Here is a 25402-nt window from a genome sequence, read left to right as displayed (position 1 = left end):
CAAACAGCTATTTCTTCAGAATTACAAAGGGTCGTTATCCACAACAAAGTTTGTTAACCACTTGCCGACTGTGTCACGCAGAGATACTGCGGCACAATGGCTCTCCTGGGCGAAATCCCTTTTTCGGCCACCAGAGGGCGCGTGGGCCCGTGGCACGACTGGGGACCCGATGTGTGTGGCCGGCAGGCACGATCGCCGCCGGCCACGTGCGATCGCGTGCACGAGCGCCAGCACGGGGATTTGTGTGTGTAAATACAGAATTGCCTGTGCTGGCAGAGGAGAGGAGCCATATCGTTTCTTCCTACCAAGTAGGAAAAAAGGATATGGCTCCTCTGCTGGTCACTCCCATCCCCACACATGTTAGAACACGCTGAGGGAACACACATTTAACCCCTTGCACCCTCCAGTTTTAGTAAATCTCCCCCTATATGTTGTCACCATATTGCAGGAAATGGAAAAATAATGGATCTATTGGCAGGCACAACAAATAATAAAACTATATTATGAGATTTGGGTACAATGTGGAAATGATTATTATTGCTGCATGTGCAAGACTCATTGTCCTGGGAACTGATTCCCTTAAAGCTGTTTCTTCCATTTCTTTTGCAGAACTGTGAGCCTTCCACAATGACGTACACGGCTGCGGTGGGTCAGGCGTCCTGGGAACTTCGCGTTACGGTGGATCAGCAGAATGAGACGGAGAACCAAGATGTCACCGTCCAAGTGTCAGGAGACCTTCATATTGGAGGAGTGATGTTCAAACTTGTAGAACAAATTGGTGAGTTGATATTTTGCATACAGCAGATTGGGAAATCATTCAGTAATGAGAAAGCCCCGTAATTGACTGAGAGGAAACAAAACACGTCCATCAATTCAAAGTCTCACAAACTGCAGTTTTTTTTTGGTGGTCCGGCAGAGACGGCCAGACAGATTCTGGTAGCTGGGGTCAACCGGCCGCACATACCAAGCAACATTTCTTTATGACCATGACAGCCAAAGCAACTCTCCGGAACAAAATATTTTTATACTATTCATCATTTTAATATAAATTCTTTATCTATGGTGAAAACAAGTTTATGATAAAAGGAATATTCAGTGGTCAGAATGGCGGACATCCTCAGCTGACAGACCTCTGGGCCCATACAGAAACAAATTGTATTTCCTTATTCTCCAGTCTATAACTGTCTCCTGAAGCATATTCCCAGTCGCAGCAACTCCAATATCATGCTTGCAGTCTTTGACAGTTTCCTTCAGCATGTCTGCAGTCTCTGACCATCTCTTGTATCATGTCTGCAGTCTCTGACCATCTCTTGTATCATGTCTGCAGTCTCTGACCATCTCTTGTATAATGTCTACAGTCTCTGACCATCTCTTGTATCATGTCTGCAGTCTCTGACCATCTCTTGTATAATGTCTACAGTCTCTGACCATCTCTTGTATCATGCCTGCAGTCTCTGACCATCTCCTGTATCATGTCTGCAGCCTCTCACCATCTCTTGTGTCCCGTCTGCGGTCTCTGACCATCTCTTGTACCATGCCTGCAGTCTCTGAACATCTCTTGTATCCTGTTTGCAGTCTCTGAACATCTCTTGTATCCTGTCTGCAGTCTCTGAACATCTCTTGTACCATGTTTGCAGTCTCTAACCATCTCCTGTATCATGTCTGCAGTCTCTGACCATCTCTTGTATCATGTCTGCAGTCTCTGACCATCTCTTGTATCCTGTTTGCAGTCTCTGACCATCTCTTGTATCCTGTCTGCAGTCTCTGACCATCTCCTGTATCATGTCTGCAGTCTCTGACCATCTCCTGTATCCTGTCTGCAGTCTATGACCATCTCTTGTAACCTGTCTGCAGTCTCTGACCATCTCTTGTATCATGTCTGCAGTCTCTGACCATCTCTTGTATCATGTCTGCAGTCTCTGACCATCTCTTGTATCATGTCTGCAGTCTCTGACCATCTCTTGTATCATGTCTGCAGTCTCTGACCATCTCTTGTATCATGTCTGCAGTCTCAGACCATCTCTTGTAACGTGTATGCAGTCTCTGCCCATCTCTTGTATCCTGTTTGCAGTCTCTGACCATCTCCTGTATCATGTCTGCAGTCTCTGACCATATCTTGTATCATGTCTGCAGTCTCTGACCATCTCTTGTATCCTGTTTGCAGTCTCTGACCATCTCTTGTATCCTGTCTGCAGTCTCTGACCATCTCCTGTTTCATGTCTGCAGTCTCTGACTATCTCCTGTATCCTGTCTGCAGTCTATGACCATCTCTTGTAACCTGTCTGCAGTCTATGACCATCTCTTGTAACCTGTCTGCAGTCTCTGACCATCTCTTGTATCATATCTGCAGTCTCTGACCATCTCTTGTATCATGTCTGCAGCCTCTGACCATCTCTTGTATCATATCTGCAGTCTCTGACCATCTCTTGTATCATGTCTGCAGTCTCTGACCATCTCTTGTATCATGTCTGCAGTCTCTGACCATCTCTTGTATCATGTCTTCAGTCTCTGTCCATCTCTTGTATCCTGTCTGAAGTCTCTGACCATCTCTTGTATCCTGTCTGAAGTCTCTGACCATCTCTTGTATCCTGTCTGCGGTCTCTGACCATCTCTTGTACGATGGGACGCGGTCCAGGGAGGTCAGGGGATGCATACAATCTATTATTTATAATAACACAAGGTACCATTAGTTGCACAGAGTCATACTGGTTTTGGAAGAAGACTAAAACAATCTTAGCACCAGATTTCAGGGGTTAAATTGAATTGCAGGAAAATATCCTAAAATGTTCCCTTCTTTGAGGAATAAAGTTTTATTATCACAATAAATCCAACGCCTGTTGCCACAAAGGAGGTCGGTTGGTCAAATATTAACCATAGGCTGTGGTCAATGCCGTATTCTGCTATGCTACAATAAAGTCTTCCTAAAACCTAAGTATAGTTATTTATATGCCATAAGTGTGCTGGTGGCTGCTCTCATAATTAAAATCTTCTACCCTGTGCCAGTGTCATTTATACAGTGACAGTGCATTTTTTTAGCACTGATTAGTGTATTGGTGTCACTGGCCCCCAAAAAGTGTCACTTAGGGTCAGATTCGTCCGCCGCAATGTCGCAGCCCCGCTAAAAATCGCTGATCGCCGCCATTACTAGTAAAAAAAAATAAAAATAATTTAAAAGTCCATAAATCTATTCTGTAGTTTGTAGATGTTATAACTTTTGCACAAACCGATCAATATACGCTTATTGGGAATTTTTTTTACCAAAAATATGTGGAAGAATACATATTGGCCTAAACTGATGAACAAAATTATTTTTTTTACATTTTTTTTTTTGGAGATGTATTACGGCAGAAAGTAAAAAAAAAAATTGTTTTTTTTTTTTTTCAAAATTGTTATTTTTTTTTTTGTTTATAATGCAAAAAATAAGAACCACAGAGGTGATCAAATACCACCGAAAGAAAGCTCTATTTGTGGGGAAAAAAAGACATCAATATTTTTTTAGTACAGCGTCGCACGACCACAGAATTGTCAGTTAAACTAATGCAGTGCCGTATCGCAAAAAAAATGGACTGGTCATTAAAGAGGAAGTAAACCCTGATGGGTTTTATTTCCTCTTTTTTCCCCCTGCAAAGTAAATGCATAATGGGCTAGTATGCATCGCATCTCATGTGGCACTTACCTGCAAACGAAGCCCGTGCTGTCCCTGCTGGTGGCCGCATCCATCTTCACCCCCCTCTTCCTTCCGGGGCCGTGGACTCCGGCCCTGTGACTGGCCGGAACCGCGTGACGTCACTTCCGCACGTGCGGGCGGGAGCCAACAGTCACGGGCACTTGCGAGTGAAGAAGCGGCACGGAGGTGTGTTTCTTCACGGCGCATGTGCCGATTACATCATCGGCGCACTACAAGGTAAATGTCTCCTAAACGTGTGCCGTTTAGGAGATATTTCCACTACCTATAGGTAAGCCTTATTCTAGGGTTACCTATAGGTAAAAGTGACAATCGGGGGGGGGGGGGTTTACAACCACTTTAAGTGGGTAAATCCTTCCAGGGCTGAAGTGGTTAAAAAAATAAAAATAAAATAATAATAACTAAGCTTGTTCTTTAAAACAGAAGGTATTCATATGTCTCATTCCATCACATATCCCCAAAAAAAGGAGTCATGCAAATCATTGCTTTACACCCTATTGCAGTGGCAGAACTATAGGGGTTGCTGCAGTCGCGCTTGCGACTGGGCCCTGTCGTTCTGCCGCTGGGGGGGGGGGGGGGGGGGCAGGACCCGACATCTCCCCCTGCACCCCTGGCTGTCCGTTTAACATGCAGGGGGGGGGGTGGGAGGCAGCGATCGGCAGCTCTATGGTGCCCGTGAGCCGTGGGATCTCCCTGGGGCTTGTAGTTCTCTCTCCGACTGTTTCCACTGAAGGGGGGAGGGGCCTCTGACCCGGGCATGTATCGGCTTAACTCTTCAGTGAGTCGCTCTGCTTCTACACTCTTGATGATACATGCCCGGGTCAGAGGCCCCTCCCCTCTCCAGTGGATAATCGGAGAGAGAACTACAAGGCCCAGTGAGATCCAGCCACCCGTGGACACCATAGAGCTGCCGATCGCCGCCTCCCACCTCCCCCCAGGTGGGTACAGAGATGTGCTGGGGGTCCAAGATGCACAGCGGAGACCAGCCAGGTACAGGGGAACCACCGGAGGGAGGAGGGGTGACTGTTTGGGGACCCTAATGTAAGGGGGGGCTCTCTGGGGACCCTGATGTAAGGAGGGGGGCTCTCTGGGGACCCTGATGTAAGGGGGGCTCTCTGGGGACCCTGATGTAAGAGGGGGCTCTCTGAGGACCCTGATGTAAGGGGGGCTCTCTGGGGACCTTGATGTAAGAGGGGGGCTCTCTGAGGACCCTGATGTAAGAGGGGGCTCTCTGAGGACCCTGATGTAAGGGGAGGCTCTCTGGGGGCCCTGATGTAAGAGGGGGCTCTCTGAGGACCCTGATGCAAAGGCGGGCTCTCTGGGGACCCTGATGTAAGGGGGGGGGCTCTCTGGGGACCCTGGTGTATGGGGGGGCTCTCTGGGGACTCTAGTGTAAGGGGGCTCTCTGGGGACCCTGATGTATGGGGGGGCTCTCTGGGGACCCTGATGTAAGGGGGGCTCTCTGGGGACCTTGATGTGAGAGGGGGGCTCTCTGAGGACCCTGATGCAAAGGCAGGCTCTCTGGGGACACTGATATAGGGGGGCTCTCTGGTGACCCTGATGTAAGGGGGAGCTCTCTGGGGACACTGATGTAAGGGGGGCTCTCTGGTGACCCTGATGTAAGGGGGAGCTCTCTGGGGGCCCTGACGTAAGAGGGGGCTCTCTGAGGATCCTGATGCAAAGGTAGGCTCTCTGGGGACACTGATGTAAGGGGGAGCTCTCTGGGGGCCCTGATGTAAGAGGGGGCTTTCTGAGGACCCTGATGCAAAGGCAGACTCTCTGGGGACCCTGATGTAAGGGGGGGGGGCTCTCTGGGGACCCTGATGTAAGGGGGGATCCACACTATGTAATGATATTATATATATACACACACATTTATATTATATACATGTGTATGCCCGTCCAAGCGTATGACTTTCTTTACTTCGCTGCTATGGGCTCTAGCCCCAGATCTTTTGTAGACCTATCAACGCCCCTGGTATTGGCCCTTCATGGTTTCTTGCACCGGGGCCCTGATGATTCCAGTTACGCCTCTGCCCTATTGGCCAGATGCACATCCACAACTGCTGGTGCAAAGTGCAAACATCGCTCAATAACATTTATTCAGCACTGCATACAGTTGTTTCAGGCTCTGTGGCCATCATATGTGCAGTGTATGGAAACCATGTCTTCTGTGGATTAGGGATTACATGCACATGGGATAAAACGCACATGCTGGCAGAGCAATGGTAACAACTGCGAGGATACGATTTCATCAACAAGCCTGCGTATGTGCAAATTCTTTTGTAAAATAGGGTGCAAAGAGCAAAAGGCCAAAAAAAAAAAAACGATCCAGCGGCGCTCTCTTTCAGAAGATTGTACACCTGAGATGACCTGCTGTTTATTTGTTCTTTACACACCCGCTTCTACAAAGTCATTCATTCACCTTAAATCCGGCTCCCTTTCTGTTTCTTATCTTTGTCATACAAATCTCACCCAACAAGAACAGACCCCACTCATTCCCAGCCAAGAAAACATTCCAGACGTTGGCAGCAGAACATACAAAGAACAACTTTATTTTGCCATTTTGTTTTCTATAACTTTTTACTTTAGTAGTTGTACATCAGTCCGGTATGACGTGGCTTTTGTCAGAGAACTTCAATTTGCACAAAGGCACTAATAAAACTCCAGATATGTATGTGTAAGTTCTCACACCTGGGCAGACCCAAAAAATGTGTTTTGTTTCGATGCGGTATTTACATAGATTTGTTTAGTTAAATTTGTTTCATTTGTTTTCAGGAATTCGTTTTGTTTATTCGTTTTCAAATCCATTCGAATTTTTCTAATTCGAATGGATTCGAAAAGTTTTCAAATTCATTTCGAACATTTTTCCAATTCGAAGTCGAATAGTTTTCCCCATTTTCAAATAGAATAAAATAGAATATAAAATAAAGGAATAGAATAGAAAAAAATGGAATAGAAAAGTTTTTGAATCCATTTCGAATTGTTTTCGAATTCAAATATTTTTTCCAATTCGAATAGTTTTTCCATTTCCAAAGAGAATAGAAAATAAAGGAATAGAATTTAAAAAATGGAATAGAAAAGTTTTTGAATCCATTTCGATTAGTTTTCGAATTCGAACTTTTTTTCCAATTCGAATCGTTTTCGAATTCAAATAGTTTTCCCATTTGCAAAGAGAATGAAATAGAATAGAAAATAAAGGAATAGAATAGAAAAAATGGAATAGAAAAGTTTTTGAATCCATTTCAAATAGTTTTCTAATTCGAATATTTTTCCAATTCGAATAGTTTTCGAATTTGAATAGTTTTGCCATTTCCAAAGAGGATAAAATAGAATAGAAAATAAAGGAATAGAATTTAAAAAATGGAATAGAAACGTTTTTGAATCCTTTTAGATTAGTTTTCAAATTCAAACATTTTTCCAAATCGAATAGTTTTCGAATTTGAATAGTTTTCCCATTAGCAAAGAGAATAAAATAGAATAGAAAATAAAGGAATAGAATTGAAAAAAAAATGGAATAGAAAAGTTTTTGAATCCATTTCAAACCATTTTCGAATTGGAACATTTTTCGAATTCGAATAGTTTTGCCATTTTCAAAGAGAATAAAATAGAATAGAAAATAAAGGAATAGAATTAAAAAAGGAATAGAAAAGTTTTTGAATCCATTTAGAATAGTTTTCAAATTCGAACATATTTCCAATTCGAATCGTTTTCAAATTCGAATAGCTTTACCATTTGCAAAGAGAATAAAATAGAATAGAAAAGGAATAGAATAGAAAAAAATGGAATAGAAAAAAATTGTTTTCGAATTAGAACATTTTTCCAATTCAAATAGTTTTCGAATTTGAATAGTTTTCCCCATTTTCAAAGAGAATAAAATAGAATAGAAAATAAAGGAAAAGAATAGAAAAAAATAGGAATAGAAAAGTTTTTGAATCCATTTCGAATAGTTTTCGAATTCGAACATTTTTTCGAATTAAACATTTTTCGAATTTGAATCGTTTTCCAATTTCCAAGGAGAATAAAATAGAATAGAAAATAAAGCAATAGAATAGAAAAAATAGAATAGAATAGAATAGAAAAGAGTATAACAAAAAATAATGTAGCGCTATGTGTAAAATTATAAATATAAAGTGCAAATCTCTAAAATAAATCTAATCCTACATATAAATGAATAGTCCATAAAATGAAAAATTGAAGAAATAAAACATGAAAAACTCTTCTTGTGATCAGTGTATCCACACAATTCCCCCACAGTGATTGTTCGTCCTCAAAAGGAGCGCTACATTTATTTATTTTCTATCCATTTACTCTTTATTTACTATCCATTTTGAAATTAGTGGGGTGTACCACTTGGAATGTTTGGCAGCTGTGCATGTTTATTATTAGGGTATCTTATTTAAACATTACAATACTTTTTACTTGTGGCGCTGATTGTTTCATCTTATAATTTATATTACATTTATGGTTTTGGGAATTAATACCGCTTTAAACTTATTGGATTTGTGTATTTTTTTTTCAACTTTTGACTCTGTACCACTTTTTTTTCAATATATACAAAGATTTCACGTATACATATTCCTGTATTTGTGTTTTGTTTTAGGCATTGCTAGGGACTGGTCTGACTATGCCCTTTGGTGGGAACAAAAGAGCAGCTGGCTGCTGAAGACACATTGGACCCTGGACAAATATGGAGTACAAGCCAATGCAAAACTTTTTTTTACCCCTCAACACAAGCGCCTGCGGCTCCGATTACCAAATATGAAAACCGTGCGGCTAAAAGTTAGTTTTTCAGCGCTGGTCTTCAAAGCCGTTGTTGAGATCTGCAGAACACTAAGTAAGTGATCGACCACAAACACATCAAACTCCGTTATCTGTATGGTTACTTTTAAGTGCATCATGGCCCCACCTGCAGTGGCGTCTCCAGCTTTCATATTTAGGGGGGGCACATGGGGGGACAGGGACAAAAGTAGGGGGGCAACTATAAAAAGCATATATATATATATATATATATATATATATATACATATATATATATATATATATATATATATATATATACATATATATATATATATATATATATACATATGTATATATATATATATATATATATATATATATATATATATATATATATATATATATATATATATATATATATATATATATACATATGTATATATATACTGGGGCCCTTTACTACAATTCCACAACGGCCCTTTCACATGTTCTGCAATGAACTCCCTTCCTACTGTATTGGGCCCCCCCCCCCCCCCCAGGGTGGCAGAAAACAAGAGATATATGTTACCAGCATACCAAGAAAATATAAGGGTCCAAAGCAGTGGGAGAACTATCAAGGTTGCAAAAGTTGTCTTGCCACCGGGCCCTGGTGTTCTGCCACTGTGGGGTTCCCCAGCCTCCTCTTGCTGTCCTGCCCCTGCTATTGACAGCGCTGGTCTGGCATCTCTTGGAATTTACAGGCTGGTTCTGCTGGTTCTCCTGTCCTAAGGACGGGAGAAATCAGTCTTTTTTTCAGTAACTGAGAGTCTTGGTGGAGTCCTTTCTGCAACTCGCTATTCTCCCTGTCAATGAGGATGCAGGGGAAGGAGCAGATCGGGCGGCCGTGGTTATGTGAGCGCTCACATTATGCAGTGTCAGTGAGCAGAGGGAGGGGGGTTGGAATCACCCGCAGGAGCTGACTGGGGACGCTCTCCTTCTTAGACATTGCCTTTTTGTAAAAAAAAAACTAAATTTTTTTTTTAATTGGTGTGGGGGGGGGGGCACATGGTGGGGCACAGCATAAAGTTGGGGGGGGTCAGGGCCCCCTCTGCCCCCCTAGGGACGCCATTGCGTCGGCTCTAAAAAAAACGGTAGTGGGTGATGCCTATAGCTGCATATCACCCCAGTACAACCACTTGAAGTCAAATGAGATACCAGCTATGTGATTTGGTGGATAAAGTTACACCCACGCATGTAAAATTCCCCCCAAAAATTTTTTTGAGCCCTCCCACATGCAGGCACATGTGAACAGAAATGCACCCGTTGGGGGCACCTACACACAAAAAAATTGATTGTGATACATGGTGCATATCGCCACACATGCCAGAGTGAGAGCAATAATTCTAGGCCCGTGATTTGTGGTTTTCTACAAACTGATTACCTGTAGGGGGCTTTTAAAGTGTTGTCTATGGAAAATATAGGATTCGGAAGTTTGTCACTTTTTCACAGGCACATGCAATTTTTTGGCTTGACATGTTGGGTATCTATTAACTCTGTGCCACCTCATCTTTTATATTTTACCAAACACTTGGGTAATATATTGTGCTTATGTACCCTAAAATTAACTTGTGTAATTATTTACTGAAATTTTGCATACCGTTGCTAATATCATGCGACGTAAAAAAAAAATTGGAATTACCACTATTTTATTCTCTTTTATTCTGCTTTCAGAAAGAATATATTATTTTTGGGAGGTTTTACGCAATCTTCAGTCCTAAAATTATTTTTTTAAACGTGTACAAAAAAACACCAACATGCCTCTTGCAGTTAAAGGGTTAAACTCAAGCCCATCTCGGACCCCTGTGGTGACTACCTGTCCCCCCTGGCATATTTCCGAAGGACATGGCTCCTTAATTTTTATTTTCTTCCCTCCATGGGGGGGGATATGGGACGCTTTCTTTCAAAGGTCTAATGGAGAGCCCACTCCCAGTGACTAATTCGGGACATTCTCTGGTTGCCACTGGACCGATACCCCTTACCTGTTTCCCTCATTCCCTGAGTCACTTAGAGGTCTTTGTGCCTTAATATTTTGGCTGCTAAGCTTCCTCCGCCTAACAGTAGCTGCAGGTTTGACTAAAATGTTTTCTGATATTGCATACCTCCCAACTTTTTAATATGGGAATGAGGGACACCTATCGGCAAAAATATTCAGGCATAGGACACACCCCTGGTCACGCCCCCTTAAAGGAGAATTGTACAAAAAAACAAGATTGGTTAAACCCACAAGTGCTTTTTTTCACCACTACTATACCTTTATATTGGTTTTTGGAATTTACAAATGCAGCAATTTAGAAAACAGATGAAAGGTTTAGGGCTGGAAAACACTTTTTGATAGATAAAAAGTGCGTTTTATTATCAACTCTAAAGATCAGACCAAAATGAGGAGGAATGAGGGACAGAGGGACATTGCTCCAAATCAGGGACAGTCCCTCGAAATCAGGGACAGTTGGGAGCTATGGATATTGTTACTGTTTTTATATTACTTTATTAATGTCTCCTGTTCACTGCTGATCTCTAGGCACTGGGGTGGGGGCTAACACTGTGATGTGTGTACCAGTGTCCCCTGCACTGCCATGACCGCGCTAGAAGACTTGCGATGGGCTGGGTTACCCCTCCGACCTCCCCGCTATTCCAGGGGGGCTGTCCCGGTCCGGATGCGGCGGGGAGGGACCGTGCTTGCAATTGCATTGCATTGGGGCGCGGATCCCATGTCACTAGACAATTTCGCTTTAAAGATGTCTCTGATTGATAGCTCCTCCTGTGAGCCGTGGGGAACCCTTGCGCGTCATGTTAATAACTTTATATAAGTGTGGCTTGTTTAATTGTTCTTGTTTAAAAAAGTTTTTTTCAGTCCAATTATACATATGTATACATGCTCTATGCAGTGGCCCCCATCTGGTTCTTCGGATATTTTATTACCCCCATACCCTGTGGGTCTTATCATTTCTGATGAAGACTGAGGAATGCAGACTTTCCATAGTCTGTCTTTCTCCATCAGCAGACCCTTCCCCCTCTTCCATGGTGATTGGGGGGGGGGGTGAGGTACGGACATCACCTGTTTGACGTACCTATGAAAACTACTGCTTCTTCTTGTTGCCAAAAAGTTTTGAAAGTTTCTTATCCTGGCTGGGGTAGTTGGGGTGGGTTGGGTGTGCTCACCCTGGGCCTGTTCTAGCCACTTCCCCAAGTAGGCCTGCACACGTCTAGCCCGGCTACGGTCCGGGGGTGTGCTTTTGCAAATTATTATTTGCCAAATTTAGTTGTGTAGAGTTGTGAGGAGCGAACTACCTGCTTGCTTCTTTCTACTTTTCCCCTCTCTCCCCCTTCTTTCCCCTCCCCTAGCTGGAAATGGATCATTTGAAGATATTCTCTTTAAACACAAAGGGTCTTAACATACCCGAAAAAAAGACGAATGCTTTTTAGTGATTTAAAATACTCCCACGCTGATATCGCATTCATACAAGAAACCCACTTCTGGGACAACAAACTACCTTATCTCAAAAACATATTTTACCCTCTGACTTATCATTCTACCAACAAGAGTGCTATGTCTAAGGGAGTCTCTACCCTGTTATCTAGTAAACTTCCATGGACTTGCCGCGACACTCTGGTGGACATGGAGGGACGCATTGTGTTTATTAAAGGTCTCATAGGTGACATACAGTTGACTTTGACAACAATCTATACCCCCAACGATCATCAGGATATCTTTAATCGGCGTACCCTAGACCTACTTGTGGAATTTAAGGAAGGTCAATTGATCCTAGGTGGAGACTTTAATATTCCTCTAATCCCCACGATGGACACCTCATCGAATACCTCCTCTGTCCCCACTGGCTCCCACAAACGGGTCGCACAAGCTATACACAAAGCCCAACTGATTGATGTCTGGCGACTACAACATTCAGGAGAGAGAGACTACATATTCTATTCCTCCCCTCATAACGTTTACACAAGAATCGACTTCTTTTTGATCCCCCATTGCCAACTACATGCAGTACATGACTCATCCATTGGCTCCAGGACCTGGTCAGATCTTGCTCCCGTTTCACTGACCTATGTGCTCTCTGATATCAACTCGTTTTTGGAGATTGAACGAAAGCCTACTACAGGTACCAGAAGTACTTGAAGAGGTGACTAGAGAATTAAGATTCTACTTTCAAACAAACGCCAATTCGGACTGTATTCCAGGGATGATATGGGAAGCCCATAAGGCTGTGATCAGGGGCATACTTATTAAGCATGGCTCCCGGATCAAAAACGAACGGGGGAAACAGTTAGCACTGCTCCTCTCCAAACTCCATACAGTGGAAGCCCATCATAAACACGCCCCCTCTCTGTCTCTCCCCACCGAACTTACCACCATCCGTAGTCACAACAATGATCTACTACGTTATAAAGCAAAGGCAGTGATGCAAATGTGTCGAAAAGTAAGCTATGAATCTGGAGATAAATGTGGAAAAATTTTAGCTAGATCTATCCGGGAATATAAATTACAAACATATATCCCTCAAATTATGTCACAGACCTCTCAAAAAACTGTCCTGCCCAAACAGATTACGCGGGTATTTAGGGACTTCTATGCTTCCCTGTATAGCCTACCTACACCACCCAGCTCCCAATCCCTCATTGATGACTACATTTCATCTTCTCAACTGCCTAACCTCTCGACTGAGATCCAGGAGGAATTAGACGCCCCAATACGACTAGATAAGTTAGAACAGGCCATTAGCTCGACTAAACCGGGTGAAGCCCCAGGCTCCGACGGATACACTGTCCAATATTACAAGACCCTACTCCTGGTCCTTGGCCCTCATATGGTAGACTTGTTTAATGCACTTGGAACAGATACGGCCCTCCCTAGGGATATGTTGAGGGCACACATCTCCATCATCCCTAAGGAAGGCAAAGACCCTATCCTCTGTGGTGGCTACAGGCCCATTTCTCTCTTGAACATTGATCTCAAGCTGTTCACGAAGATCCTGGCAACTCGCCTAGCCCACCATTTGCAGGGCCTAGTGCACCTAGACCAGGTGGGTTTTGTCCCCACTAGGGAAGCGCGAGATAACACGACTAAGGTTCTTAACCTCCTCCACGTAGCCAACTCGACTCATACGCCCTAAGTTTTTCTTAGTAAAGATGCTGAGAAGGCGTTTAATCGTGTAAATTGGAAATTCATGTTTTCGGTCCTTCGCCATCTCGCAGCCCGAGATGGCGAAGGACCGAGAACCATGCTTTATTGGATTGCCAAAATCTACTCCAACCCTACTGCTCAAGTTAAGGCCAATGGTGTCCTCTCTAAACCTTTCACCATTATGAAGGGAACAAGGCAGGGTTGCCCACTGTCCCCCCTACTATTTGCACTATCATTAGAACCATTTCTTTGCAAGATTCGTCTAAACCCTGACATATAAGACTTAGTGATTGGAAGTACCCAATACAAGATTGCGGCATATGCAGACGACTTATTCTTCTCACTGACGAATCCTACCATATCTCTCTCGAATCTTCTCAGAGAATTTGAACTTTATGGTTCACGCTCCAATTTAAAAATACATTTCAGTAAATCGGAAGCTATGGGGGTTGAGATTCCGCCTTCCATCTTGCAGACGTTAAAATCTAGTTTTAATTTCGAATGGACGGACTCTGACTTAAAATACTTAGGTACTTATATCCCTGCAAATATATTTCATACTTTTAAACTCAATTTCCTGCACCTGTTGACTAAAATCCATACCCTACTGGAGAACTGGCATAAGGCCCTGCACTCCTGGTTTGGTAGATGTAATCTTATAAAAATGTGTATCCTACCAAAGTTTCTATATCTATTCCAAGCCCTACCAATTAAGATACCCCTTCATTATTTTAGACAGGTACACTCTCTTTTTATTAAATTTACATGGGCACACAAAAAAACATGTTTACCTCTCCACTTACTGACCTTACCCAAACAACACGGCGAACTGGCGTTGCCGAATATGCGAAAATACTATTAGACCACTCATTTGGGTAGGATTGTAAATTGGTGTCATCATCGTTCCTCTAAGCCAGGGGTCTCCAAACTTTTTAAACAAAGGGCCAGTTTATTGTCCTTCAGACTCAGTGAGCCCAGCATCAGTGAGAATAAATATGGCCTCAGGGTTGGTGGCCAATAAGAGGAGTAGTGCACCCAATAGTAAGAGTAATAGTATCCCATTATTTGTATAGGTGAGAAATATTGCCCCATTGTTGGTGTCAGCGGGAGGAATAGTGCCCCAGGGGCCGGATAACGGCTAGCTAAGGGCCACATCTGGCCCTCGTGCCGCAGTTTGGAGACCCCTGCTCTAAGCTGTGGGCACAATTAGAGCAGGCCCAAACTGATGTTTCATTACAGGGTGCCTTATGGTGTCATGTTCACCTACCATCAAGGCTGAAATCACTCCCTCTGATTGGTACAACTCTCCGAATTAGCTTGCAGGCTTGCACACAGACTTCCCTCTCTACCACAGATTCCCCCTCTGTTCCCTATAAATAGGGAGCCCACAATTCACTCCCAGTCTCGATCCCCATCTGTCCAGGATTTTGCAGGTTGAGGGTTGGATTCGGGCATCCCAATTCTTAATGGCGGGGCGGTGGCCCTCCTTGGAAATGTTGACGAGTGCCACAGGCCCCTTTAAACTTCCCTTTTGGACGGCTCTCCAAATATGACATTTTCTCAAATTTTTACCACAGCCTCAATGTTTTGACTGCTCTGTGACAACCTGGGAAGAAGACTGTTCTGATGAGGAAGTCCTTCCACGTGTCCTATCTAAAACATATAACCTATTAAACTGCCCGGCAGTACAGCCACAATTACCATTCATACACAATTGGGAACAGGACTTGAAGCGTACATTTACACCTACCCCATTGCAGTACGTCCTTAGATTCTCCTTGAAATCATCGGTCTGTACGAAAATTCAAGAGTCCAACTATAAACTTTTGACTAGGTGGTACCTTACGCCCCCACCTACTACACAGATACTATCCTGCCACAGCTGATCTCTGCTGGAGATGCCAGGGACAGAGGAACACTGCTCCATATATTTTGGTCATCCCCTCAGCTAACCCACTTCTGGCAACAGTCAAGGAGATCACTCCAAATTTCACTGACTACAAGATTCCTGATGACCCGACCTTCTTCCACCATTTCACCAAAACTTTATAGAAAGTCCACTGTGTGTCACCTCCTGAATGCCACAAAGTCCTGCTTCCCACTCTACTGCAAGAAACAAACACCGCCGTCTATAGCGGGTTGGATAAAGAGGGTGGCGGAGATTAAAAAAAAGGAAGGTCTAATGCTTACTGCGCAATATCAACAGGAAAAGTACTCTAAGGCCTGGGGGCTTTGGAATCAGTTTGTCGTTTCTGCAGAGGGTGCGGCCCTGCTCAAAGCGTAATACTTCAATCATGCTCAATTCCTTGAATATATTAAATGTCTGGGCCTAATACCGTTCCATACTGCCCCCCGCCTCCCCTCCCCCTCTTTCTCGCTTTCCTTTTTTCTTTTTCTCTCTTCTCTCTCCTCTCTCATCCTCAACTTTTTGTTTGGACCGTGGAAAACCGAGAAAATGGTTATGGGCAGTCTCAGGTCTTGATACACGATTCCACCTTTATATCTTAGGACAAAAACACTACATAACACAAATAACAATTGTAATATGTTAGCAATAATTCTCTTTTTACAACCTTGCTTGTTTTCTGGTCATGTTAGCTTTATTTTTTCAAGCCTGACAACTTATTGGACGCATAAGATGTATGTTCAAAGTTTTCACTGTCTACTCATTGTGGTTGTATTGACTTGTTTTTACCTGTGTTGGGTGTTAATAAAAATTATATTTGAAAAAAAAAAAAACCCAGCCCCAATAGTGAAGTCTCTAAAATTTTTTACCACAGGCTCAGGATATGGATGTCTTTTATATATATATGAATGATGGCACTACCTTCCAAGCAGCATATACACCAGCCCTCAAATTTTCCACTCGCCTGCTCGCATTTTGAGAGTGTAAAATGAGGGCTTGCGAGCTGTGCTGCCTGGGAGTGGGGGGGGGGGGGGCGAGCACCGCCGGCGGGCGGGGTTGATCGGGGGCCATCCTCCCAGTGATCGCTCCGGTGGATGAGAGCATGGAGGAAGAAGAGAGCCACGGGGTCACAGAGTGTGAATAGCTCGCTGTTACAGCTTACATGAACTTGCCTCCGCTCTGCTCGCCATCACACACAGCCCCACCCCCTTCTAGCCCCGCGCCTGTGATAGACTGAATGCGGGTCCAATGTTGAGATGTCTTCTGTCTATCACAGGCGCGGGGTTAGGAGGAGGCGGGGCTGTGTGTGATGGCGAGAAGAGCGGAGGCAAGTTCATGTAAGCTGCAACAGCGTGCTATTGGCGCTCTGTGATCCCGTGGCTCTCCTCTTCCTCCACCCTGGCAAGGCTGCAATGTAGTGAGACTGCAATGGTGGCACAGTGAGACTGCAATTTTGGGTACAGTGAAACTGCAATGTTGGGCACAGTGAGGCTGCAATGGGGGCACAGTAAGGCTGCAATGTTGGGCACAGTGAGGCTGCAATGGGGGCACAGTGAGGCTGCAATGTTGGGCACAGTGAGACTGCAATTTTGGGTACAGTGAGGCTGCAATGGGGGCACAGTGAGGCTGCAAGGGGCACAGTGAGGCTGCAATGTTGGGCACAGTGAGGCTGCAATGGGGGCACAGTGAGGCTGCAATGTTGGGCACAGTGAGGCTGGAATGTTGGGCACAGTGAGACTGCAATGGGGGCACAGTGAGGCTTTAATGATGGGCACAGTGAGGCTGCAATGTTGAGCACGGTGAGCCTGCAATGTTGGGCACGGTGAGGCTGCAATGTTGGGCACGGTGAGGATGCAATGTTGGGCACAGTGAGGCTGCAATAGGGGCACAGTGGGGCTGCAATGGGGGCAGAGTAAGGCTTCAATGATGGGCACAGTGAGGCTGCGATGTTGAGCACGGTGAGGCTGCAATGTTGGGCACGGTGAGGCTGCAATGTTGGGCACGGTGAGGCTGCAATGTTGGGCACAGTGAGGCTGCAATGGGGGCACAGTGAGGCTGCAATGTTGAGCACGGTGAGGCTGCAATGTGGGGCACGGTGAGGCTGCAATGATGGGCACGGTGAGGCTGCAATAGGGGCACAGTGAGGCTGCAATGTTGAGCACAGTGAGGCTGCAATGTGGGGCATGGTGAGGCTGCAATGATGGGCACGGTGAGGCTGCAATGATGGGCACGGTGAGGCTGCAATGATGGGCACAGGTCAAAGTTGTTGTTAATATTTATTTTTGTAAATATAATTATTGTAAATATAAATGTAATATAATTTTGTAAATTCTGCATAAAACATTTAAGTGTCATTTCTTGAGATCATTTATGGGGGCGTGATTAAAGGCAGAATTAGGGGCGGGGCAAGGTAGGGGTTGGGCTGGGCAACTGGTGGAGAGTAACCCTTGAGGTCTGGCTAGTAGCTCAGGACTTGAAATTTTGAGCCCTGATATACACTATCTTGTCAAAAGTATTGGGACGCCTGCCTTTACTTGCACATGAACTTTAACCACTGGTACCCAAAAAGCGTCATTTGGAGTCAGATTTGTTCGCTGCAATGTCGCAGTCCCGCTAAAAATCGCAGATCGCCGCCATTACCAGTAAAAACAATAAAGCATAAATAAAAGTCCCTAAATCTATCCCATAATTTGTAGACATGATAACTTTTGCTCAAATCAATCAATATACGCCTATTGCGATTTTTTTTTTAACAAAAATGTCTAGAAGAATATATATCGGCCTAAACTGATGAATAAATTTGTTTTTTATCATTTTTTTTGGATATGTATTATAGCAAAAAGTAAAAAAAAAAAAAAATGTTTTTTTTTTTCAAAATTGTTGCTTCTTTTTGTTTCTAGCATAAAAAATAAAAACCGAAGAGGTGATCAAATACCCCCAAAAGAAAGCTCTATTTGTGGGTAAAAAAATGACTTTTTGTTTGGGTACAGAGTCGCACGACCACGCAATTCTCAGTTAAAGAGACGCAGTGCCATATTGCAAAAAATGGCCTGATCATTAGGGGGAAAAATCCTACCGGGGCTGAAGTGGTTAATAACCATTTCGTGCCCAAGCCAATTCTGGCACTTCTCTCCTACCTGTAAAAATCATCATTTTTTTTTTTCCCTAGAAAATTACTCAGAACCCCCAAACATTATATATGTTTTTTTAGCAGAGACCCTAGGGCAGTGGTTCTCAACCTTTCTAGTGCCGTGACCCCTTGATAAAATTTCCCAAGTTGTGGGGACCCCTAACAGTAAAATTATTTTCGTAGCGTGGGTTGTCAGCACCCAAGGCAAGACAAGTAATTTGCGCCCCCAACCCACAGACGTTTAGCGCTCCCCGAGTCCCTTACTCTCGTACAGTATTAAAACCCCTTTTGGTACATTTTAGGATGTATCACTATTTCTCGTTGTTCTCCTTTCTTTCCCTTTTATCCCTCTCTATCCTAATTTCTTGTTTTTTTTTTCTCCATCCCTCTCTCTAGCCGTCTTTCTTATTCTTTCTCTCCCTTTTTCTTTGTTTCTCCCCCTCTTTTCCTCTCCGTTCCATGTATTCTCTATTTTTATTCCTTCTCTTGCTCCTTGGTGGGGGGGTGGGGGGAATGGGATGGGTGGCAGTGGTGGTGGGGAGTTGGGATCAGTGGCAGTGCTGGCGGGGAGTTGGGATCAGTGGCAGTGCTGGCGGGGAGTTGGGATCAGTGGCAGTGCTGGCGGGGAGTTGGGATCAGTGGCAGTGCTGGCGGGGAGTTGGGATCAGTGGCAGTGCTTAGGGCCGTCTTTAAGGCAGGGCAAAAGGGGCAGCTGCCCTGGGCCCTGTCATTGTTGTGGGGCCCAAAGCAGCTGCCTCATACTTGCCAACTATCCTGGTTTAAATTCCCTTGTCCCTTGAAGTTTTAGTCCTGTGCTGTGTCCCAATATCTCAGGGTAAAGTGCTGCTAATAATGCTGCCCAGCTCTGCCCTATTGTGTACAGATGACTCACCTGCAGACCGTGTTTACATGTAAATAACCTGCATTGATACGTAAAAAGTGGTGGCATTCAATTACATTACATACATTCTATGTACATAGCTGTGGCCGGCAGCATTGATATGTAAATAAAGGTGGCATTCATATGTATATCTTGTCCCCTGAGGTCATATCCACCATCACCTATACTGAATGATACCCACTGGGGAGGTAAAGGAGCATGCTTAAAAGTCCTGCCTACAACTATGGTCATTAGGACTAACATCAGCCTGTTCTGCAAAGGTAAGCAAATTAGTAGGGGGAGGGTAGTGTGGGGTGTGCAGAGGAAGGCCGAGAAGGAATTACAGTTTGGGATGTACAGGTGTGCAAGGAGGGCATGTATAGAGGTAAGGAAGGTGGGTGCAAATATAAGCAGAGGAGGCAGGTAGAGTTAAAGGAGGGGAGGGTTGGAATGGAGAGGATGGGGGAGGTTTGGGGTGCAGAGGTTAGCAATGTTTTTGGATGCAAAGGTGTACTGATAGGGTGGATAAAGATGTAGGTCACGTGTAGGGCAGCCCATTCATTTCAACGGGCTGCTCTATGAGCTAGAAATGCGGAAGAAAGTACCTAACGCTTTTTCAAAATCTCAATTAATGGCACTGCTGGGCAACAATTGATGGCACTGCTGTGTATCTGCTAATGGGCAGCGCATTTCTGTGGTGTCAGGAAAGCGATTTTGCATGCGTTCCCAACACACACAAATGTGAACGCAGGCTAAATGTCTCAGTTACATTGGTGGTCAGTGTAAATCTTCTCATTACATTGGGGCTTGGTGTAGAATCCTTTCATTCACACTAGTGGCCAGTGTTAAGGTCCCCCTTACATTAATGGTCAGTGTAAATCCCTCCTTACATTGGTGGTTACTGTTAATGCTTCTATTACATTTAGTGGTCAGTGTAAACCCCAATTTATTGGTGGCCAGTGTTGAAACTCCTCTTTATATTGATAATCGGTAAAAAAAAAAACAGTTTTGCCATTGATCACACCCTCATCTCCATCCAGCACTGCCACTGATCCCAGGAGTCCTAGGATCCCTAGGAGTTTTCTGTCTATTGATGGGTCCCCTCACCACCCCAGTCCATGGTGTGCAGGCAGTGAGGAGATGAAGTGCTGTAACCTCTAGCAACCAATCAACAAGCAGAAATCATGTGCTGTAACCTCTAGCAACTAATCAGTGAGCCGTAATGAGTGCTGTAACCTCTAGCAACCAGTCAGTAAGTGGTAATGATATGCTGAAACCTCTGGCAACCAATCGCAATCGCTGTCTGATCTGATTCAGTAAACTGATTTTTAGTCTAGCTGGTATTTATTGTATGTCTCAGAGCGAAATTGCATAAGGGCCCCAAGAAAATGTTTGCCCAGGGTCCAATCAATATCAAAGATGGCCCTGTGCTGGTGGGGAGTTGGGATCAGTGGCAGTGCTGGCGGGGAGTTGGGATGAGTGGCAGTGCTGGCGGGGAGTTGGGATCAGTGGCAGTGCTGGTGGGGAGTTGGGATCAGTGGCAGTGCTGGCGGGGAGTTGGGATCAGTGGCAGTGCTGGCGGGGAGTTGGGATCAGTGGCAGTGGTGGCGGGGAGTTGGGATCAGAGGCAGTGCTGGCGGGGAGTTGGGATGAGTGGCAGTGCTGGCGGGGAGTTGGGATGAGCGGCAGTGCTGACAGGGAGTTGGGATGAGTGGCAGTGCTGGCGGGGAGTTGGGATGAGTGGCAGTGCTGGGGGGAGTTCTGATCAGCCAGCTTAGGTGCTCTTGATCAAGCTCATCTGCTGATCTGAGAACTGTAGTGGGGACTTTTAATGGCAACTATAATCACAGGTAGTGTTACTCACTGTGTCTCCAGCTCTGTGGTGTCTCGTAGCAGTGACACCTATGCCGGAATCAGGAGATAGGGTCTCCTCCAGCCCCTCCCACTTCACATTCCTCACCAATCAGCTGACCTCTAGTCTCTGCCCCCCCAGCCATGCTGTGAACCGAATGGACGGCTGTGAAGAGACTGAGTGGGCAGCCGTGGGCTCCAGGGACAGCCCTGATGGGCGGCTGCAAAAAGGTTGGGAGAGCGGTGCGGGATTCAGGAACAGCCCAGGATTCAGTGACCCCTGGCAAATCGTCATTCGACCCCCCCAAGGGGGTCCCGACACCCCAGGTTGAGAACCACTGCCCTAGGGAATAAAATGGTGGTCCTTGAAACATTTTATGTCACACGATATTTGCGCAGCGATTTTCCAAACAAGTTTTCTTTGGAAAGAAATTTCATGAATTTAAAAAAAACAAAACGGTAAAGTTAGCCCAATTTTTTTGTAAAGTGAAAGATGATGTTACGCTGAGTAAATAGATACCTAACGTGTCATGCTTTAAAATTGCGCACACTCGTGGAATGGCGCCAAACTTTGGTGCTTAAAAATCTCCATAGATGATGCTTTAAAATTGTTTACAGGTTACATGTTTAGAGTTACAGAGGAAGTCTTGGAATAGAATTGTTGCTCTTGCTCTAACGCACACGACGATACCAAATATGTGTGACTTGAACACCGTTTACATTGATGGGCGGGACTTACGTATGCATTTGCTTCTGTGCTTTAATTTTTTTACACTTTCTCTTTACATTTTTTTTTTATCACTTTTATTCCTATTACAAGGGATGTAAACTTCCCTTGTAATAGGAATAGTGCATGACAGGTCCTCTTTATGGAGAGATGTGGGGTCTATAAGACCCTACATCTCTCCTGCCGGCTGGAAAGACCAAGATCAAAATTAAAAAATAAATAAACTGCCTTTCCAGCCACGTCCCCGGCATTGTTTACATCCACTGGCCCAGGCCTGACGTCATAACGTCGTGCCTGGGCCTTAGAGGCTCATAGAGATGACTGGGGACCATCTGGTCACCAGAACTCTTGATGATCAACTTCTGGCGGCAACCGATTCATTCTCCGGCTCACCAATCGTACGGGCGAGACCGGAGAAGCACCGGAGGGTGGCAGGACGGGGGGGGGGGATCCCCTCCCGTCGTCTGTAAGAACAATCAAGCGGCTGAACTGCTGCTATGATTGCTCTTACAGTGCACAGAATCGCTGGCCGAAAAGATCTCAGATATCCCCACTCAAAGTCCAGCATGTCATATGACGTACCTTGGACGCCAAGTGGTTAATGGTTACACTATATTATCAAAAGTATTGGGACACCTGCTTTTACATACACATGAACTTTAATGGCATCCCAGTCTTAGTCTGTAGGGTTCAATATTCAGTTGGCCCACCCTTTGCAGCTATAACAGCTTCAACTCTTCTGGGAAGGCTGTCCACAAGATTTAGGAGTGTGTCTATGGGAATGTTTGACCATTCTTCCAGAAGCACATTTGTGAGGTCAGGAACTGATGTTGGATGAGAAGGCCTGGCTCGCAGTCTCTGCTCTAATTCATCCCAAAGGTGTTCTATTGGGTTGAGGTCAGGACTCTGTGCAGGCCAGTCAAGTCCCCCCACCCCAAACTTGCTCATCCATGTCTTTATGGACCTTGCTTTGTGCACTGGTGCGCAGTCATGTTGGAACAGGAAGGGGCCATCCCCAAACTGTTCCCACAAAGTTGGGAGCATGAAATTGTCCAAAATGTCTTGGTATGCTGACGTCTTAAGAGTTCCCTTCACTGGAACTAAGGGGCCAAGGCCAACCCCTGAAAAACAACCCCGCACCATAATCCCCCCTCCACCAAATGATTTGGACCAGTGCACAAAGCAAGGTCCATAAAGACATGGATGAGGGGTGGAGGAACTTGACTGGCCGGCACAGAGTCCTGACCTCAACTCGATAGAACACCTTTGAGATGAATGAGAGTGGGGACTGCGAGTCAGGCCTTCTCGTCCAACATCAGTGCCTGACCTCACAAATGTGCTTCCTGGAAGAATGGTCAAACATTCCCATAGACACACTCCTAAACCTTATGGACAGCCTTCCCAGAAGAGTTGAAGCTGTTATAGCTGCAAAGGGTGGGCCAACTCAATACTGAACCCTACGGACTAAGACTGGGATGTCATTAAAGTTCATGTGCGTGTAAAAGCAGGTGTCCCAATACTTTTGACAATATAGTGTATGTGCATGTATTGTGGTATGAAGACCGCATTATACAACGGGCCTATTGTTTGAATAGAATAATATGTAAGGTGTTGTATGAAGCTCTTGCACGTGGAATGGAAGTATCTGCCTGGTGGTGATTCTGGCAGACGGTGCGGATGGCGCTCGGGGCTCTGGAATGAGTATAGCAGACGTCTCTCCGATCTCATCCAACATGACTGTACTTGTGTCTTGTACACAGAGCAGCCAATCAGATGTCTTGTCTTCATACAGCTCTGCCTATAGAGAGCTCTGCTTTCTAAACGTAGAATCTATACAAAATACATGGAATATTGCTGTTTTCTTAGAAAAGAGGAAGAAAACTGAGCTAATAATTGCTCCCCGAGCCCAGGAACATTTGTACACACTACTTCTGGTATATGACACAATAGCCATAGGGCCTGTATTCATTAGACACTTTTACCCCCTTCATGCCCAGGCCAATTTTCAGCTTTCAGAGCTGCCACACTTTGAATGACGATTGCGCGGTCATGCAACACTGTGCCCATATTATTATTATTATTAATATACAGGATTTATATAGCGCCAACAGTTTGCGCAGCGCTTTACAACATGAGGGCAGACAGTACACTAACAATACAAATCAATACAGGAGGGATCAGAGGGCCCTGATCCTTAGAGCTTACAATCTAGAAGGGAGGGTCAAGTGGAAACAAAAGGTAATAACTGTGGGAGGTGAGCTGATGGAGAAAATTTAAATACAGTTGTTAGGTTTGGGTAGGGTAGGCTTCTCTGAAGAGAAGGGTTTTCAGGGATCGTCTAAAAGCTAATAGAGTAGGAGATAAGCGGACAGATTGGGGTAAGGAGTTTCATAGGATTGGAGAGGCTCTGGAAAAGTCCTGGAGACGAGCATGGGAGGAAGTGACAAGGGAGCTGGAGAGCAGGAGGTCTTGAGAGGAAGGAAGAGAACGAGTAGGTTGGTATTTGGAGACTAGGCTGGTGATGTAGCTGGGGGCGAAAGTTTGAAAGTTTTATCATTTTTTTTTGGAGACGGATAGAGCTTTTATTTTGGTGATATTTAATCACCACTTGGATGTTTATTTTTGTTTTGCTAAACAAACGAAAAAAGACCAAAAACATTGGAAAAAAATAAAGTTTTTCTTGTTTTTCTTAGTTTCTGTCATAAAATGTAAATAAGTAATTTGTCTTCTTCACTGATGGGCACTGATAATTTTCACTGACAGGCAATTATAGGGTGCACTGATGGGCAATGATAGGTGGCACTGATTGGCACTGATAGGCAGCACTGATGTGCGGCACTGATAGTAACTGATAGGGTGCACTAATGGGCGGCACTGATGGTAACTGATAGGGTGCATTGATGGCCAATGATAGGTGGCACTGATTGGCACTGATAGGCAGCACTCATGGGCGGCACTGATGGTAACTGATAGGGCGCACTGATGGGCACTGATAAGGTGCACTGATCAGGGCTGTGTTTTGGCCTAGGCCGACTAGGCCTAGGCCTAGGGCGGCACTTTGCGGGGGGCGGCAAAAAGGGCCGGCCCCCCGCATGAGAGAAAGCCCCCCCACCCGTCTTGCTGATTCCCGGCTCCCGCTGCCACCTCCCGCACACATGCAGCGCACGGCGGCCGGTGTTCTGCCATATAGTGTCCTCGTATCAGATAGTGTCCGCCTCGTACTGCGCAGGCGCAGCGCCTGCGCAGTACGGAGGAGCAGGAGATGCCGAAAATGGCCGAAGTTGATCAGCTGACCATCAGCTGTACA

General features: G+C 44.9%; 1 protein-coding gene across 1 annotated transcript in view; it reads left to right on the top strand.

Moving 5' to 3' along the window:
- The window catches only part of FERMT1 (FERM domain containing kindlin 1), a 99350-nt gene that overhangs the window by 13482 nt on the left and 60466 nt on the right, over nucleotides 1–25402 (top strand). The window contains exons 2-3 of the mRNA XM_073628620.1: nucleotides 610–778; nucleotides 8289–8522. Coding sequence (XP_073484721.1) covers nucleotides 628–778; nucleotides 8289–8522 — 385 coding nt within the window. The 5' untranslated portion in view covers nucleotides 610–627. The remainder of the gene's footprint in view (nucleotides 1–609; nucleotides 779–8288; nucleotides 8523–25402) is intronic.

This window comes from Aquarana catesbeiana, linkage group LG04 (genome assembly GCF_042186555.1).
Source record: "Aquarana catesbeiana isolate 2022-GZ linkage group LG04, ASM4218655v1, whole genome shotgun sequence".
Taxonomy (NCBI): domain Eukaryota; kingdom Metazoa; phylum Chordata; class Amphibia; order Anura; family Ranidae; genus Aquarana; species Aquarana catesbeiana.
This window is presented reverse-complemented; position numbering and strand designations above follow the sequence as displayed.